The sequence below is a fragment of the Calypte anna genome, chromosome 1 (assembly GCF_003957555.1).
Source record: "Calypte anna isolate BGI_N300 chromosome 1, bCalAnn1_v1.p, whole genome shotgun sequence".
Classification (NCBI taxonomy): Eukaryota; Metazoa; Chordata; class Aves; order Apodiformes; family Trochilidae; genus Calypte; species Calypte anna.
Window position 1 is genome coordinate 57,840,832 of NC_044244.1, and position 16,533 is coordinate 57,857,364.

A 16,533-nucleotide genomic window follows, 5' to 3' on the forward strand; every position below is an offset into this window, starting at 1 on the left:
GACCACAGGCAGACGAACGGACGGGATCCTTCCAGGATGCCGGGTGAAGGGAAGCAGGAGATCAGGAAATCCGGAAATCATGGCTTGACCCTCGTGATCCCTCAAATTTATACTGAGTGTGACGTATATGGGATGGAATACTCTGTTTGGTCAATTCTGGCATCTATCTTGTCTGTTCCTCCCCAAAGGAGGGCTCAGGTGGGACCTCTTTATCCTCCTGGACGGTAAAATGTTTTCCTCAGAGCTAAGCAGTGTCCTTGGCTCTGCATACCAGTCTCTAGCAGTAACTATAAACATCAAGTGTTATCAGTCCTAGAAGCACACACTGTCTGAGAAACTTGTTCTTAATTTCAGCAAGTGCAACTACTTACAAGAGACTTAGCTAAAAGCAAAAAGTAAAAGACAGAAAATCACCTTTATCCTGGCCCAAACCAGGACAGTAGCTCTTCATCTACCCATCTTTTGAACACCTTCAGGGATGGTGCCCCCACCACCTCTCTGGGCAGCCTGTTCCAATGCCTCACTGCTCTTTCTGTGAAGAAATTTTTCCTAATATCTAACCTGAACCTACCCTGGTGGAGCTTTACCCCATTTCCTCATTTCCTATCACTGGTCACCAGAGAGGAGGCCGGCCTCAGTCTCACTACCACCTCCTTTAAGATAGTTGTAGAGAGCAATGAGGTCTCCCCTCAGCCTCCTCTTCTCCAAGCTTAACAGCCCCAGCTCCCTCAGCCTCTCCTCATAAGTCCTGTTCTCCAGACCCCTAACCAGTTTGGTTGCCTTTCTCTTCACTCTTCCCAGCACCTCAATGTCCTTCTTACACTGTGGTGCCCAAAACTGCATAACATAGACTGCAGGTTTTTTTATGAGATGCTCCATCAGCTGTACAGTGGAAGCTGGGATCCCAGGCTGCCTAAAACTTTTGAATGTGATGGTTATGAGCAAGTGTCCTGAAAGAAGTTTTGAGGGTTTTCTTGATGTTGGATAAGGAAGAAAATGTAAATGCTGGTTCCTGGTATTACGGGTTCTTGTTACTGAATTTCAAATGCAACACTTGATGGGAAATATTATGTTGCATTTTTGACTGAGGTATGAAATGCAGTTAGACTGCCTTTTGCTAAACGTCTTTGTAAAGAAAGTCTTCATTAGCTCTGCTGGTGAGCAAGCGTTTCAGTTTGTCCCTTCCCCTTGTGTTTTGATCCATCTTTTCTCCTCATGCAGAGATGGAAGCTCGTGCTCATTTGCTGTGCAGGAAGGAGAGTTTCTTGGATACTTGCACCTGGGCAGCAGCTGAGCCACATCTGTTTGCATGTGGATGAAGAATGATTTCAAGATGTTTCTCTTCTGTCTTGGCTATGTACTGAAACCTGAAGTGTGCAGAAGTGAGCACGCATGTACGTAGGCACTCACTTTCCATGCTTCCCATTAACACTATTATTTTTCTCTTAATGTACCCTCTTGTATTTGTTAGGAAATTTTATCTTCAACTACAGCGTGAAAGAGTGCTGAATCTTGGCATAATTTTTTTATTTTACTTTCTCTTTAACCCCTTCAGGTGATACAAGCAGGTTAATTAGTTACAATTCATAAATGTGCATGGTAAATGATGAGACATATTCTTGATCTTTTGCAGTCAGAAAAATAACATCTATGAGAAACAGCTGCTAGGACTCGAGATAATTTGTGTGCTGCCCTGAGGAGGGTGTGTGGGGCACAGGTGCAGGGATCAGAACCTTCCAAAAGTGACCCAGAGCCCGACAGAGGAGCTGGAGCTTGGAAAGGGAGGAACAGTGCTCTCGTCCCTTCCTCTCTCTGGCTTTTGTGTGCCAGGGGTGATTACTGTCACTGTTCAATCCATGCTTAATTCCTCTCAGACAAGAGAGCAGACAGCTTTTCAGCTGCATGTACTTCTATAAGTGGTATTTTCCTGCAAACCAGACGCCTAAGAAATTTAGTTAGAGATTTACACAAGAGAAGCTTGTAAATTTTTTGCAATGACCTAATGCACACAAGCTCTTTTTGACAGAAGCTGAACTAAATGCTGTTAAATAAGTTAGAAAGCTATTAAGTGTAAATCTACATGAAGAAGAGTTATGATTTTTTTCGGAAACATTTGCACCTCTTATGCTTTCTGCCCTTGGGTGGTCTAGTTTTATGCTATTTTCAGTTATTTATTTGATTTCTTATATTCCATTTCTGAAAGAAAAAGTTAAATAAAAAATATTAAAAGCTTCCTCAGTGGTGACTATTCCTAGTGAGTTCATAGCTTTAATTTTAATAATTTGGCAGCTGTTGTTACCTAGTTAGTAGGAATTCTCCTGTGTATGCAGAGACATACTTGGAGTGTATGTAGCATTAGTTTTTTCTCTAAGTAAAATGCCTGTATGTGAAACAATGGGCAGAAATGAAAGAGCAATTCCTCTCTTCACCTAAAAAAATAGAGGTAAAAAATGTGGGTTTATAGATCACTGTGGTGTTACACAGAAGATCACTTATTTTGAAATTATGGGTGTTTTGAACTAGTGTGCTGCTAGTGTGCTGGCACTTTCTGATGTTTACAAACTTTATTAGCTGTTGCTCAGTTCTCAAAAACAATAGAGCAAAAATTACTATTTCTATTCTCAAGGTTTAATTTTATCACAAATAAAGACTTCTCTGGTGAATGCATTGTACCTATTTTCTAGAATTTAACCTATTCACAATATAGGAAATTATATATATGTTAGTAGATATTGATAGTTGTGATAGTGTACAGTCATAGCAGAGTGCAGAAAAATCATCTGTTTTTACTTTATGGTAGAGTATAGAACAACAGTGGTTTTCAGTACTGCCAGCTACAGGAATGATGAAAGTTAACATCCCCCTAATTGCTTTTTGGGATAATGACCTGTTTATGATCACACGGTTTTCTAGCAAGCCTATGTGGTATAATTTTCTTACCAAAGAACTTATATAGAGTGCAGTAAGCCTTTGATGTAGCCATGGGAAAGTGCTGTGCTGGTGTTATCACCCTTCCCAGATTCACACAGGTCTGCACCAGCGTTAGCCGTGCATGCCCGTGCTTCTGTAAATAAAGATTTGGCAGTTGCAGGGGTCATTGTGTGCAGTGAAAGGCATCATTACTTGTGGATTTTGTTCAGGGTTGACCAGATTTGAGGGCCAGCAGAAGCAGCAGAGGGTTCATCACCCCAAGCCCATCAGCACGTTTCCTGTGCTGCCACTCCTCCTGAGCCCAAATGTCATCATCTGAGCTGAGGCATTGTACTGGTGCCATCTGGGCCTCCATGGCCCCTTGCCTCAAGTGCTCTCCTTTCCTCCCCTTTGCTGTAGCTTGGGGTCACAGCTTTGCTTCCTAAGCTATCTATTCTTTTTCATAATGTTATCAGCTTGGTGGAGTTTGGCTTGTCTGGTTGTCATCCTGTCACCGTTGCCTAGCTTAACGGCAGTACAGTTGCTCGGACGGCAAAACCATCACCCAACAACAACAGCTGTGCAAACAAACAAAGTCAGCATTGATATTCATCAATAGCTTTGTGCAGTGGTGGCGTTGAGATACACCAGAACACGAGCAATCTGTCTGCTTTCTTTGTCCCACGGTACAGCCAGATCGGCTGCTCTGCTCCGATGAGGGAGTGATTGCCATGCTGTGCTGTGCCTTCACCTCCTTCCCTTTTTCCTTTGCTTTTCCTTCCCCTTTGTGGGCTGTCTGACTGCTGCTCCCAGGCACATCTGCCGTGCATCCCATCTGCTCTCCATGAGAGGCTCACACAGTTCTGACAAGCAGTATCCAAGTAGTACATTGTTCTTTTGCAGATGACAGAAAACAATAATTTGTATTATTAATGGCATGTCATTAATATTCCGTGCTTCTAAAACGCTAAGCAAATAGTGTGGAACACTGGCTTGCAAACTTGCCAGTGAGATGTTTTGAAATCCTACATACACAAGTGAATTTCTTTCACTGCTTTTATCTAAAATAATAATGCTCTTACCTTGCCTTACAGCTTGTAACTTTTTCAAGACATGGAGCGTTTTCCTTAAAAAAAGACCCATTGTTTCCCAAAGCTGTTCTCCTTTCTGTTGTGAGTGGCAAGATTTTTTATGAGACAGATGTGTATGATAAAATTCTTATTAACTTTGTGTCTTTCAAGGAAATAAATATTAGTAGATGTAAGGAAAAAATAATTCTGAAGTCAGAATTAATTTAAACCAAGATTGTCTTTGCCTCTTACACATGTCTATTGGACAGCTTATGGTACTGCAAGTAACTTCAGAATATCATCTTGTGACATGTAGTCAGTCATATCAGAATCTTGCCTTGTGACAGCTTACCTGTCAAATTTAACAAACATAAAGAGAGCTCTCTCTGGATGAAGGAAGGTGGTGATACAAAGCAGAAACATGTACAGGCAGTGAAACTATTGTTTGTGGCATCACCTCTAGCTTTGGGTCAAAGTTTTGTTTAAGTAAGTGATGAAAAATGCAGTTTCTAATTAGTATATATTCACCCTTGCTAGTCATACTGTCATGTGTGACAATTTATGTGTACGGTGCCTACTGTAGTGAAGCTAACACAGCTGCTTTGCATTACTGCTGGAGTGTTTGACAACATGAAGCCATGATGAACAAGAAGAACTTTATCTCTTAGCGTGTTCGCCTGCAATTTTTACTTCACTGTAAGCAAGCACTGTGTGTCAAATATGTGACAAAGGTGGACAAGATTTTACTGCTTTGTCTGTTACCCATGTTAACTGCTTGTAAATGCTGTTATTCCATGGTGGCTGCACTGTGCTGTGCTGTGTCATGTTTAAACAGCTGACCTCCTTGAAAGAAGTGGTCTTCTGCTGGTGGTCTCAGGTGAGGCAAATCAATCAGCTGGTAAGGGGGCGGCAGCCAGCACTGCCCTGAAGGATGTAAAGGGCTGTGAGGAGTGCCAGCAACCCTGAGCACGTCAAACAGGAGCAGGTAAACAGGAATGGGGCACGGCTGTTAGTGAGGCAGTTTGCGAGACAGTTCATGCAGGAGGGGCAAGAAGGAGGAGCACAGCCACCTCCCAGCTCTCTTGAAGGAGCAATGGTCTCCAAAAAAGCAAAACCTGGTGCTGTTAAGACGCAGGGTGTGTCCACAGAGCTGAAACCCCTGAGGAGGGACAGCAAGAGGGACATAGCTTTTCAGGCCTCTGGCTGTGTAGAGTGTCTGAGCCTGGTGTTAGCACCAGAGGACAGTGTGAGTGGGGTCTGTGTGCGATGTGGGCAGGTGAATGACTTGCTGTGCCTGGTGGCAGAGCTCAAGGAGGAGGTAGAGAGACTAAGAAGTATTAGGGACAATGAAAGGGAAATTGACTGGTGGAGTCAGACCCTTTCTAACCCAAAAGAAGTCCAGAAGGAGATGGTGAAGCCCTACCCCTCCTGCCATTAGGCAGTTGGAGCAAACCAGGTGGATGGGAGGGAATGAAAACAGGTCCCTCATTGGAGAGGCAAAAGAATCCCCTCCCAACCCCCACCATCTCCCCAGGTGCCCTTAGAGAACAGATATGAGGCCCTGGACTCAGAGAATCAGGCAGAGGACAGACAAGAGGAAGATCTGTCTGGAAGATCTCCTGTTTACCCCCCCATCTAGCAGACGGGTTACAACTGAAGCTACAAATCAAAAAAGAAGGGTAGTTGTAGTTGGTGACTCCCCTCTGAGGGGAACTGAGGGCCCTATATGTCGACCAGAGCCATCTCACAGAGAGGTCTGCTGCCTTCCTGGGGCCTGGGTGAGGGATATTAGTAGGAGACTCCCTCAGCTAATTCGGCCCTCTGATTATTATCCACTGTTGATAGTCCAGGCTGGCAGTGATGACATTAATGGAAGAAGTACTAAGACAATTAAAAAGGACTTGAAGGCACTGGGTGGTTTAGTTGATGGGTCAGGAGCACAGGTGGTGTTTGCCTCAATTCCTGCAGTAGCAGAGATGAATGAGGAGAGGAGTAGGAAAACCTATCATATCAGTAGGTGGCTAAGGGATTGGTGCCACAGGTGGAACTTTGGGTTTTTTGAGCATGGGCCAAATTTTGTCAAACCTAGTCTCTTCAAACCAGATGGGCTTCATCTATCTAGCAAGGGCAAAAGGATTCTAGCCTGTAAGTTGGTGGGGCTGATAAGGAGGGATTTAAACTAGGTTTGAAGGGGGATGGGGTCAAAACCGGGCTCTGCAGAAAGGAGCCCAAGGGTGAACAGCCCAAGTTAAGAGCCAAATCAGCAGCCCAGCTGAAGAGCATGTACACCAATGCATGCAGCATGGGCAACAAACAGGAGGAGCTGAAAGCCATCATGCAGCAGGAAAGCTATGATGTAGTCGCTATCAGGGAAACGTGGTGGGATGACTCCCATGACTGGAGTGCTGCCATGGGTGGCTACAGGCTCTTCAGAAGGGACAGGCAGGGTAGGAGAGGTGGAGGGGTAGCTCTATATGTTAGAGAGTCTCTTGACTCTGTAGAAGTTGAAGTCAGGAAGGATAAGGTTGAGTGCCTGTGGATCAGAATCAGGGGGAAGGCCAACAAGGCTGATATCCTGGTGGGAGTCTGTTACAGACCACCCAGCCAGGAGGATGAGGGTGATGAGTTATTCTACAAGCAACTGGCAGATGTTTCAAAATCGTCAGCCCTTGTTCTCATGGGTGACTTTAACCTGCCGGACGTCTGCTGGGAACTCCACACAGCAGAGAGGAGGCAGTCTAGGAGATTCCTGGAGTGCATAGAAGATAATTTCCTACTCCAGCTGGTAACTGAGCCTACCAGGGATGGAGCACCTCTTGATCTTCTTTTCACAAACAGAAAGGGGCTGGTGGAAGGTGTGGTGGTCGGTGGATGTCTGGGACACAGTGATCATGAAATAATAGAGTTTTCAATACTCAGGGATGCAAGGAGGGCCATCAATAAAACCTCTCCTTTGGACTTCCGAAGGGCAGATTTTGGCGTATTCAGAAGACTGATTCAGAGTGTAGCCTGGGAAACAACCCTTGAAAACAAAAGGGTCCAGGAGGGACGGACGTACTTCAAGGAGCAAGTTTTGAAAGCACAGGAGCAGCTGTCCCGGTGTGCCGAAAGGCGAGCCAAAGAGAAAGACAACCAGTCTGGCTGAACAGGGAGATTTTGAAAGAAATCAGGGTAAAGAAGAGAGCCTACTGATTATGGAAAAATGGGCTAACTACTCAGGAAGAATTTAGGAATATAGTTAGGTTGTGTAGAAAGAAAATTAGACAAAGGCACAACTTGAACGGAATCTCGCCACCTCTGTGAAGGATAACAGAAAGTCCTTCTACAGATACATCAATAGCAAAAGGAGGGGCAGGGAAAACATCCATTCTTTACTGGACATGGGTGGGAATATAGTTATCAAAGATTAAGAAAAGGACGAGGTATTTAACACCTTCTTTTCCTCAGTTTTCAACAGTAAGACAGGTTGTCCTGAGGACAGCTGGATTCTGGAGCTTATAGAAAGTGACATGAATCTGAACAGCCCCTCTGTAATCCAGAAGGAAAGAGTCAATGACCTACTGAGCTGCTTGGATCCCCACAAATCTATGGGACCAGAATGGATCCACCCAAGGGTGATGAGGGAGCTGGCAGAAGAGCTCGCCAAGACTCTCTCTATCATCTACCAACAGTCCTGGCTCACCGGGGACATCCCAGATGATTGGAAGTTGGCGAATGTTACGCCAACCCACAAAAAGGGCGGGAACTGGGTTGAGAACTGGCTGGAGGGCCGGGCCCAGAGAGTGCTGCTGAATGGGGCTGCATCCAGTTGGCGGCCGGTCACTAGTGGTGTCCCCCAGGGATCAGTGTTGGGCCCAGTTCTGTTCAATATCTTCATTGATGATTTAGATGAAGGGATTAAGTCGCAGACGGCACTAAGCTGGGGGGGAGTGTGGATCAGCTGGAAGGCAGGAGGGCTCTGCAGAGGGACCTGGACAGGCTGGAGAGTTGGGCTGATTCCAACGGGATGAGGTTCAACAAGGCCAAGTGCCGGGCCCTGCACTTTGGCCACAACAACCCCATGCAGCGCTACAGGCTGGGGACAGAGTGGCTGAGAGCAGCCAGGCAGAAAGGGACCTGGGAGTCTGGATTGACAGGAAGCTGAACATGAGCCAGCAGTGTGCCCAGGTGGCCAAGAAGGCCAATGGCATCCTGGCCTGTATCAGGAACAGCGTGGCCAGTAGGTTCAGGGAAGTGATTCTGCCCCTGTACTCAGCCCTGGTGAGACCACACCTTGAGTCCTGTGTCCAGTTCTGGGCCCCTCAGTTCAGGAAGGAGATTGAGGTGCTGGAGCAGGTCCAAAGGAGGGCAACCAGGCTGGTGAAGGGACCCAAGCACAGATCCTATGTGGTGAGGCTGAGGGAGCTGGGGGTGTTCAGCCAGGAGAAGAGGAGGCTCAGGGGAGACCTCATCACTCTCTACAACTCCCTGAAAGGAGGGTGTAGCCAGGGGGGGTTGGTCTCTTTTCCCAGGCAACTCTCAGCAAGACAAGAGGGCACGGTCTTAAGTTGTGCCAGAGGAGGTTTAGGTTGGACATTAGAAAGAATTTCTTTACCAAGAGGGTGATCAGACATTGGAATGGGCTGCCCAGGGAAGTAGTGGATTCTCCATCCCTGGAGATATTTAAAAAGAGACTGGATGTGGCACTCAGTGCCATGGTCTGGTAACTGCAGCGGTAGTGGATCAGGGGTTGGACTTGATGATCTCTGAGGTCCCTTCCAACCCAGCCAATTCTGTGATTCTCTCTAGGTCACCTGTGGACTTCTGTATTTGTTTTTTACAAGAGTGTACCTTTTTGTTTTTTTTTTTTGTTTTAAAACGTTTGGTTTTTTGGGTTTTTTTGTTTTGTTTTTCCCCTGAGGGCATTGTACAGCAGTGTATTTTTATCCTCACACCACAACTAAGTATCATTAAACTGGCAATGCCTCCAGTGATTTTCAGGAGGAAAAAATGGATTGGGACTACTTGAGAGAATAGATCTGCTATGCTGTAAAACATTATGCATGAGATCTGTAAAATACAGTACATAATTACAGTGCTTATATTTGATTGTGTGTAACTAGTGGTACAGTGGTATTAGCTCTGTGCATGTATTCTTGTAATTGTGCTTTTCAGATCAGCAGCTTTAAAATTTATCAAGTCCTTTTTCTCAGCATGTGAAACGTTGTGTCAAGGAATTCAGCAAATAGACCAGGGAGGGGGGAATCATAACAGAAGTTTATCACCTTTGAAAAATGTTGTTAGGCTGATCACAGTACATAAGAGAGAGGTGAGCTTCTTGTGCTGGAGTTCGGAGTTTGGTTCCTGAGTTCATTCAACCTTTAATTGGTTGCAAATGTAGTTACAGCTGAGCACTGTACTGCATCATTGTCCAGCACTTTATACTATGTGTGCTCATTTTAATTTCAGACTGGTCCCCGGTGGTTTAACTGAGTGGGATTTCCACCCCCATTCACCCTCCTCCAGCTTTTTGTGTGTGTGTTGTCAGTAGGTTTCACAAGCACTGTGTGGTCTCTCCCATATGAAAACATGGATGATCAGGTGGGATAGATAATTTTAGGACAAGGCCTTTGCATGTATCCTAGAAAAATGTCCTGCAGCAATTCTCTGTGATTTCCTTTAATATTCAGCTCTGAAGAGCACAAATCCAATCTTGACATTTCAGAAAAGTAAGCAAGCAATAATCAACCTTTTCTCTGCAAAATACATCTGTGGTTGGAAAGGCTGCTACCCAGATCTTCTGTGTAACCCAGGAACACTTCTATGAGAAAGGAGGAATTATAGTTAAGATATGCAAATCATATTCATATGTGATTTTTACAAGTATCTTGTTAAACTGTTGGGTGAATTCTTAGCTTTTTCTCCTTCTTTGAACTTGGCTGCTACTACTTGAATTCAGCAAACTGGAGCAGGGAAAATTTTACTACAGGAGGCCTATAAACATAGTACTTTTGCTGCAGATGTGAATAAAGATGGCAGTTATGTGATGCAGCAGGTTGTCACTGACTCCTAAAAGCAGAAGTTAAGTGAATGGTTGACAATACAAGTGTAACTACTGGATGTGTTACTTGGCAAATTCTTGCAGTTGGTAAGGTTTAACTTTAGGTAAGGCAAGGTCCACATTACCTTAAGGGGCCTTAGTCTCTCATGAAAGTGTCACTCATTTCTGATACTGGGAGAATATAGTCCTTGAAACAGAGGAGATCTGATCATGAGCCTAATATTAAGAAGTAATAAAACCAGAGGAAATGAAGTGATACTAAAGGAAAGCAGAAGACCTAAAGTTATGTGAAATGTTTCCTTGCATTGTTCCTTGTTACATTTTTTTGTTTGTTTGTTTGTTTTGTGAGACCATTAGCTGCCATGGACTGTAGCCTTACAGAGGTAAAAGGGAGCCCCAGTTTCTGTACTTCTTCAGGGCTTACTGAGTGTTGCTGTAGAGAGACAAGTAGGTGCACACTGAGGGGAAGTCATGTTGTCCTGGTCATTTCCAGGGAATGGAGTTTCACAGGCAGTTTTACTATCTGTGCTGACTTGCTCCTGAAGGTTTTGTCTCAGCCCTTGAATTCTGGTCATTTGTCTCCAGAAATCCTCTGTGTGAGATTTGCTCATTGAGATTTTACTACTTCTGCTAATCCACTGGTTCTTTTTGTTTGTTTGTTTTCTCTATTCAGCTGAGAGATCCCTGGAGCAGCAAAACTTTTCCATTTTCTCAATGGACTCAAAGGTGCACCAAAGCATATCAAGCAGCAGGACACAAACAGCCTTATCAAAAAGTACTTTGGACTCTCAAGAAAGTAATAGTTTTCAGACGGTTTTGTCATCAGTTACCACTCCCTTTGATGTGACTTTACTTAACCAAGAAGAAATGGCCAGGATTTCAGAAGGGAGAAGCATGCCATTGGTAGATGTCTCCATAACAAACAATGATGCATTCTTAAGCAACAATGAATTTATTAGCTCATTTCCGAAGGCACACTGGACTCCTCCTCTGAAGTCTCTTGCAGTTTTAACAGATCATCACTCAGTTAATACAGTAGAGCCACCAAGAGAAACATTAGATACTGTGTTGCTAACACCTTCATTGTCTGTCCTTTTTTCTCCATACGGTATCTCAAAAGCAACACAGCAAAAGACTCCATTGAGTGCTGTTCCTGAACACAGTAACACTCTTACAGGATTGAAGCCTTTTTTACCAGATAGTGAAAAGCTAACCGCAGTCAGAGACTTGCCATTGTACCCTTCAAATACAGCTATTTATTTCACATCCATTCCTTCAGAGGTGGGAGTTACAGAACAGGAGAACGTCAACACAGAATTAACAGCTCTGCCTTTTGGGGCTGCTTCAGAAGCATCACCTCTTCCTCTCAGTCTGCTGGATAAAACTGGCCCTGTGACCCCAGGTGCCACAGCACAAGGAGCAGATCTGTATAGTGACACGTACAGCCATGTGAGCAGCAGGGCAGCAGAAACTCTCCATCTAAGGACCCACCCCACTCCAAGCATTCCTTGGGCCACTCCGGCTTCAGCAGCCAGTGCTGAGCCTGTTTTGTCTCTTGTTAGTCTTCCACTTGCATCTTTTCTGCTTCACTCAGCTGCCATTTCTGCAGACTCTAATGCAATTCTTCATGCCAGCCTGTTTACACGTGAATTCTCCAGTGCAACACCAAATTTGCCTGCTGGTTCAGACACACCGAGTCAACCAGAGCTTGTTAGTGAGCTCATGAGTCCAGTGCCTTTCACCAGATCATACAGTTCTTGTCTGTATTGTGACTCAGTTTCACTTCTGCCAGAAGCAGGCTTTTCCCCTGAACAAGAAGATGTGGGCTCAGGCGATTATGTTGAAACTTTGTCCATCAAACCGTCTGAAATGCAAGGCAAAACTCCATATACAACTATAATTACTGATGGGTATGAATTAGAGGAGTCTACACCTGAAACTTTTGATACTTCTTTTCCATCAAGACCAGTTATTTCCTTTTCTTCAAGATTTGCAGAAATGCCCCTTTCACACATGTTTATGTTAAGTGCTACGGACACTGTTCTTAGCAACAGAACACCTACAACAATTTCTGCTTCTTACCATCAGCTCCCTGAGGGAACATCACTGAACATTTCTGCTGCTGAGTTTTCCCTTTTGGAAACAGTTTTGTTGACACCAAGCACTCGTGTGGAACTTCGTGATGCCACCACAGTTCTGTTAGACTCTACCTTCACTCCAAGTGAGCTGGTAGCATCGTTGGCAGTCAGTCGTACAACTTTGCTGGAGTTGCCAGAGTTAATGCCCTCAGAATCTGTGGTTTTGCTTGATAAGACATCAGCAAGGGAAGTACCATCATTAAATATTTCAGATTTTCCATCCAGTCTTTCATCAACACCATTTCTTATTGAACCTAGCTACTTGTCCTTATCACTGGCCATGATAAATTCTTACTCCTTCGTAAGAAGTGATTTTTCAACACTTTTACCTCAGACTTTGTTGACTGGGACATCAGTACTTTCTGAGGATGTTTCCAGCTGGGACTCAGCTACCATTCTCAGCTCTGCCACTGATGCTGAGGTTTCTCAGTCCCTTCTTGGCCAAACATCATACTTCTATTTTAATGCATCCTCTATTCCAGGTGCACATGTTCCTGAAATAATGCCATCCTCAGATTTTCCCCCTGAGTCATCTCTGTTTCTGGAAGCACCCTCAGTAGTGTCAGCAGGCTCTGAAGTTGCATTTACCTCAACTGTTACAGGAGCTACCTCTCAGCTGGAACCTTCACTCTCTGCCTTTCATTCCGTGGTTCCTACCCCGGTGCTGCCCACTTCTGACACCCAGTCTGTTACCAGCAGCATCTTGCTTGGGGAAACAAATCTAATCTCTCTGTTTACTACCTTTCCAGCAACTCCTGTCTTAAATGTATCTTCAGCTCTGCTCTCAACTGATCTGGTTTCTGATGAGGATATTGGTGCTACAGTTACCCCTACGCTGCTTTTAACATCTCGCAGTGAGGGCAGTGCCCACACAGCCCTTCCTCCCGCAGACCCCCACAGCCTGACGCCACGTGCCGACACCAGCAGTGTGATGATGCCCTCTCCTACAGCATCTCTGCCTGTGACCACGTTGTTTGCTTCCACAGAGTTTCCTCTGACTTCCAGCCCTCCCACTGGATATGAAGTTCCAGTAGGAAGCAGTGTAGCTGCTGGCACTGATGCATCAGCTGCTTCCACTGGCGTCCCTACAACCGCTGCCGCCAGTGCCACAGGCAGCCTGGGGACATTCTCCTCCACCCCTCTGGTGACCACTACTCCATCTGAACCCGTGGTCATAACCTCTGCTGTGACCACTACGAGGCAGCCCTACGTCTGCGACATCACGGTTCCAGATGCTTACTTAGTCACTGCAGGTAAGATATTACAAACATTTTTATTTTCTTTCTCAGAAACCAGTGTAATGTGACCCCCAAGCTAAACTACAGGTGCTAAATTAGCTAAGTGAACCTTTCAAAGACATACAGTGTAAAATCAGACATTGATTTGTCATTTACTCTTGAAAATAATAGAATTCTCTTGGGGGGAATTGTGAGAGTGAGTTGCATACACTTTACCCTGCACAGAGAATGAAATTGTCTTCTAAAATTGCTGATGCATATATACAAGTATACTGAATTGGAGGCTGCTTTATAATTTCATGGGCTGTAGATGAATGTTACTGTCATGCTACTGTTCTGCCAAACTATTAAATATTCTGACTGAGTAAGTTTCTCCTTTCAGTTGTTGCTGTTTGTAAAAAAAAACCTGCATGCAAGGTAATGCTGTAATATGAAAGAAGAGACTTAGTTTAAAAGTTTCTGCTTTATTACCATTTCTATAATTTTACCTTACTAGATTATGTTTATATGCCCCCCCCTTACTTACTTCAGCTGGATTTGGTGTGTTTGTAACCAGAAAAAGTGACGTTAATTTTGTTTCCAAATTAATTGTCTCAGCATCTGTGTTTGCTTTTTTGGTGTTTTCCTACCTCTTCCCAGCTTGTTAACAAAACAACACCAGTGAACTAATCCAGGGCAGCTGCAGAAATGCTGCATGGTCTGTGGTAAGCAACACATTTTGCCCTTAAGATTTACTTGTAATGTGTAAAGCAGAATTAACACAATCTTGTTCTCCAGATATGAAGGTGAGCTGGCTGCACTGGGTATGAGGAAGACTTTTTTTTTTCGCTTGTAATTTGAGTAGTTTTGTCAGCAAGTTAGTGATGTAAGAAGTAAGTGCAGAATGACAATACAGCACTTTTCAGTTGTTTCCTTGGCTGTAGTCACAGTCTCAAGTGTGGCTGCAATAAACAAGACCTCCATAGGGAACTGAGGGTTTTAAGCATATTCCCACTCTAGGGATATCCCTTTTAGTCATCAATGTTACTTTTGTTTAGTTTTTATTTAAGAGAAAAGCAGATGCATATTTTCTGTGGCTTTTTTTCTGACCTCATCAGCAATCTGCACATTGCCTGCAAAACTTGAACTGTGTTATGACAGCAAGCTCATTGTGCACAGGTCAGATTGTATGTCCCCTGACTTTCAGATCCAATTTGAATGCCTCTGTGGCTCTTTAGAAGACTTTTTTTGCTAGAATGGTAAAGACATCAGAAATGGAAAAATTAAGCAAGAGAGGGAAAACAGACCTGGAGTACATTAATCTGTATGTACAGTCACTTTTTAGGGTACAGTCACACCTTTACCTCTTTCCTTATCCATCATTTTATTCTTTGATGCAGTTGATCTCATTGCTTGCTTTTCCATGCATTGCACAATTGAAATTACAGCTTTGAACTAAAGCCCATGAGATGAAGCTAAAATTTATTTACTCACTGACATTAATTTCCAGTGCTGGCCCGAAGAGCTGTTCTACAAAATGTCAGTGAATCCATCAGAGAAGTGCTGAGAGTTCAGTTCAGGCGATCAGTAGAACTAGAGGTAAGTGGTATCAAGTGTGTACAAGCACTCTTTGATCAATATAATATAACAGTGGTTTTAGTTCGCAGGCTGAAATGGTGATTTAAAGACAACCAATGAGGGATTATATCAGAGAGAGGTTTATTCTAACTTAAATTGTAGTCATGGGGAACTTTTTTTTTCTTCTTCTGTTTCTTTGACATTATCTTTTTTACTTTTCCTATATCATCATTTTCTATGACAGACCTTTCTTGGTTTTATCAAGAGATGCAGTGCACAGCCTCTGTTGCTTACCTCCTTTGGCTTGTGAATTGAAACTGAACTACAAAGCTTTTACCCTTTGAAACATCTGTTAAAAAGTTTTGTTTCTTCTGCTCGCTGATTACATACTTAGCATCTTAAACAAAACAAAACAAAACAAAACCTTATTCACAGCCTTGTGCTATTTTATGTTCTAAGTGAGGCCATCGACACTTGAAGGGAAAGTGGTAGAATCCCAGATGCAGGATTTGGCAGATAAAAAAGGCTGAGAAAAAAAAATCAGGTGTGCAATAGTAAGATGTTATTTTTAAGCCCTCAGATAGGTAAGACTTCTGTCCTTCTGTATTCACAGGGCTAGGAATTGCTTTGCTCTTGGTTTCTTTTGAAAGCATCCTCTGCTTTGATGTTCAAGAAGTGATCTTTGAGCAATATCTTAGTGTTATTTCCTAACGTCAAAGTGAGGGTCTGGTCAAGATGAGTTTTAAAAGCTCTATTTTCCCCTTCTGTTTCAAACCCTCTGAGAGGAAGACTGTAGAGGTAGCTTGGAAGTATCTTTGCTGAATACCTCAATACCTCAAATGTTTGAATGGAATTACTGCTGTAGGTAATTTTTCCATGTCTACATTCATCCAGTTGTGATAGTCCAGCACCACATTATCTTGCTTTTTTGAGTCTATGATCTCATTTCCATTATGAAGTTTACTCAAGTAGCAGTTTGAATTTTGAACATAACTTGTGTTTCTCCATGCACAGAATCCCATGCTGCCTCTTCACTTTTGCTGGGGAAACGCTGTCTTGACAGCTCCTGCCTTAATCACTGCACTCAGTTATTAGACAACTCGGTGTCACGTTCGAGAATATACTTTACTACTAGTGAAATAGGAGTGTTAACAAATTTCTCCTAAACTTCAGCTTATGTGAGCTGCTTCTCTAAAGTATGTTTCGCTTAGATCATTTTAGCAATACCTGCTTATAAGGTAGGATTTTTTTTTTTGGAAGAAGTAATTTTCCTTCTGGTTTGTGAATTACACCTTCAGGTTGTGTAAACTGGCATAGGCAGAAGTAAAAAGTTCATAATGATGGAGTACAGTTATTTTCAGTGACCTTATATGCCTCAATAATATGGAAGTGCTTATCCTCATAATATTACCAGCAGTAAGACACAATCTGGTGCTAAATATTTGAAGGTTGATTGGAGTCAAAATTTGATATCTTGTGTCTTTATATTTTTCCCTTTAAATTCCTTCCTTTCATGCCCACTATTGCCTTGTAAAGCTCTCAGTAGGATATTTTTGCCCTAAGGCTGCTCAGAAGCAACT

General features: G+C 43.5%; 1 protein-coding gene across 2 annotated transcripts in view; it reads left to right on the forward strand.

Moving 5' to 3' along the window:
- The window catches only part of KIAA1549 (KIAA1549 ortholog), a 160,391-nt gene that overhangs the window by 73,169 nt on the left and 70,689 nt on the right, over positions 1-16,533 (forward strand). For both annotated transcript variants that reach the window (XM_030469139.1, XM_030469138.1), the window contains exons 2-3: positions 10,694-13,411; positions 14,886-14,974. In XM_030469139.1, the coding sequence (XP_030324999.1) occupies positions 10,694-13,411; positions 14,886-14,974 (2,807 nt within the window). The remainder of the gene's footprint in view (positions 1-10,693; positions 13,412-14,885; positions 14,975-16,533) is intronic.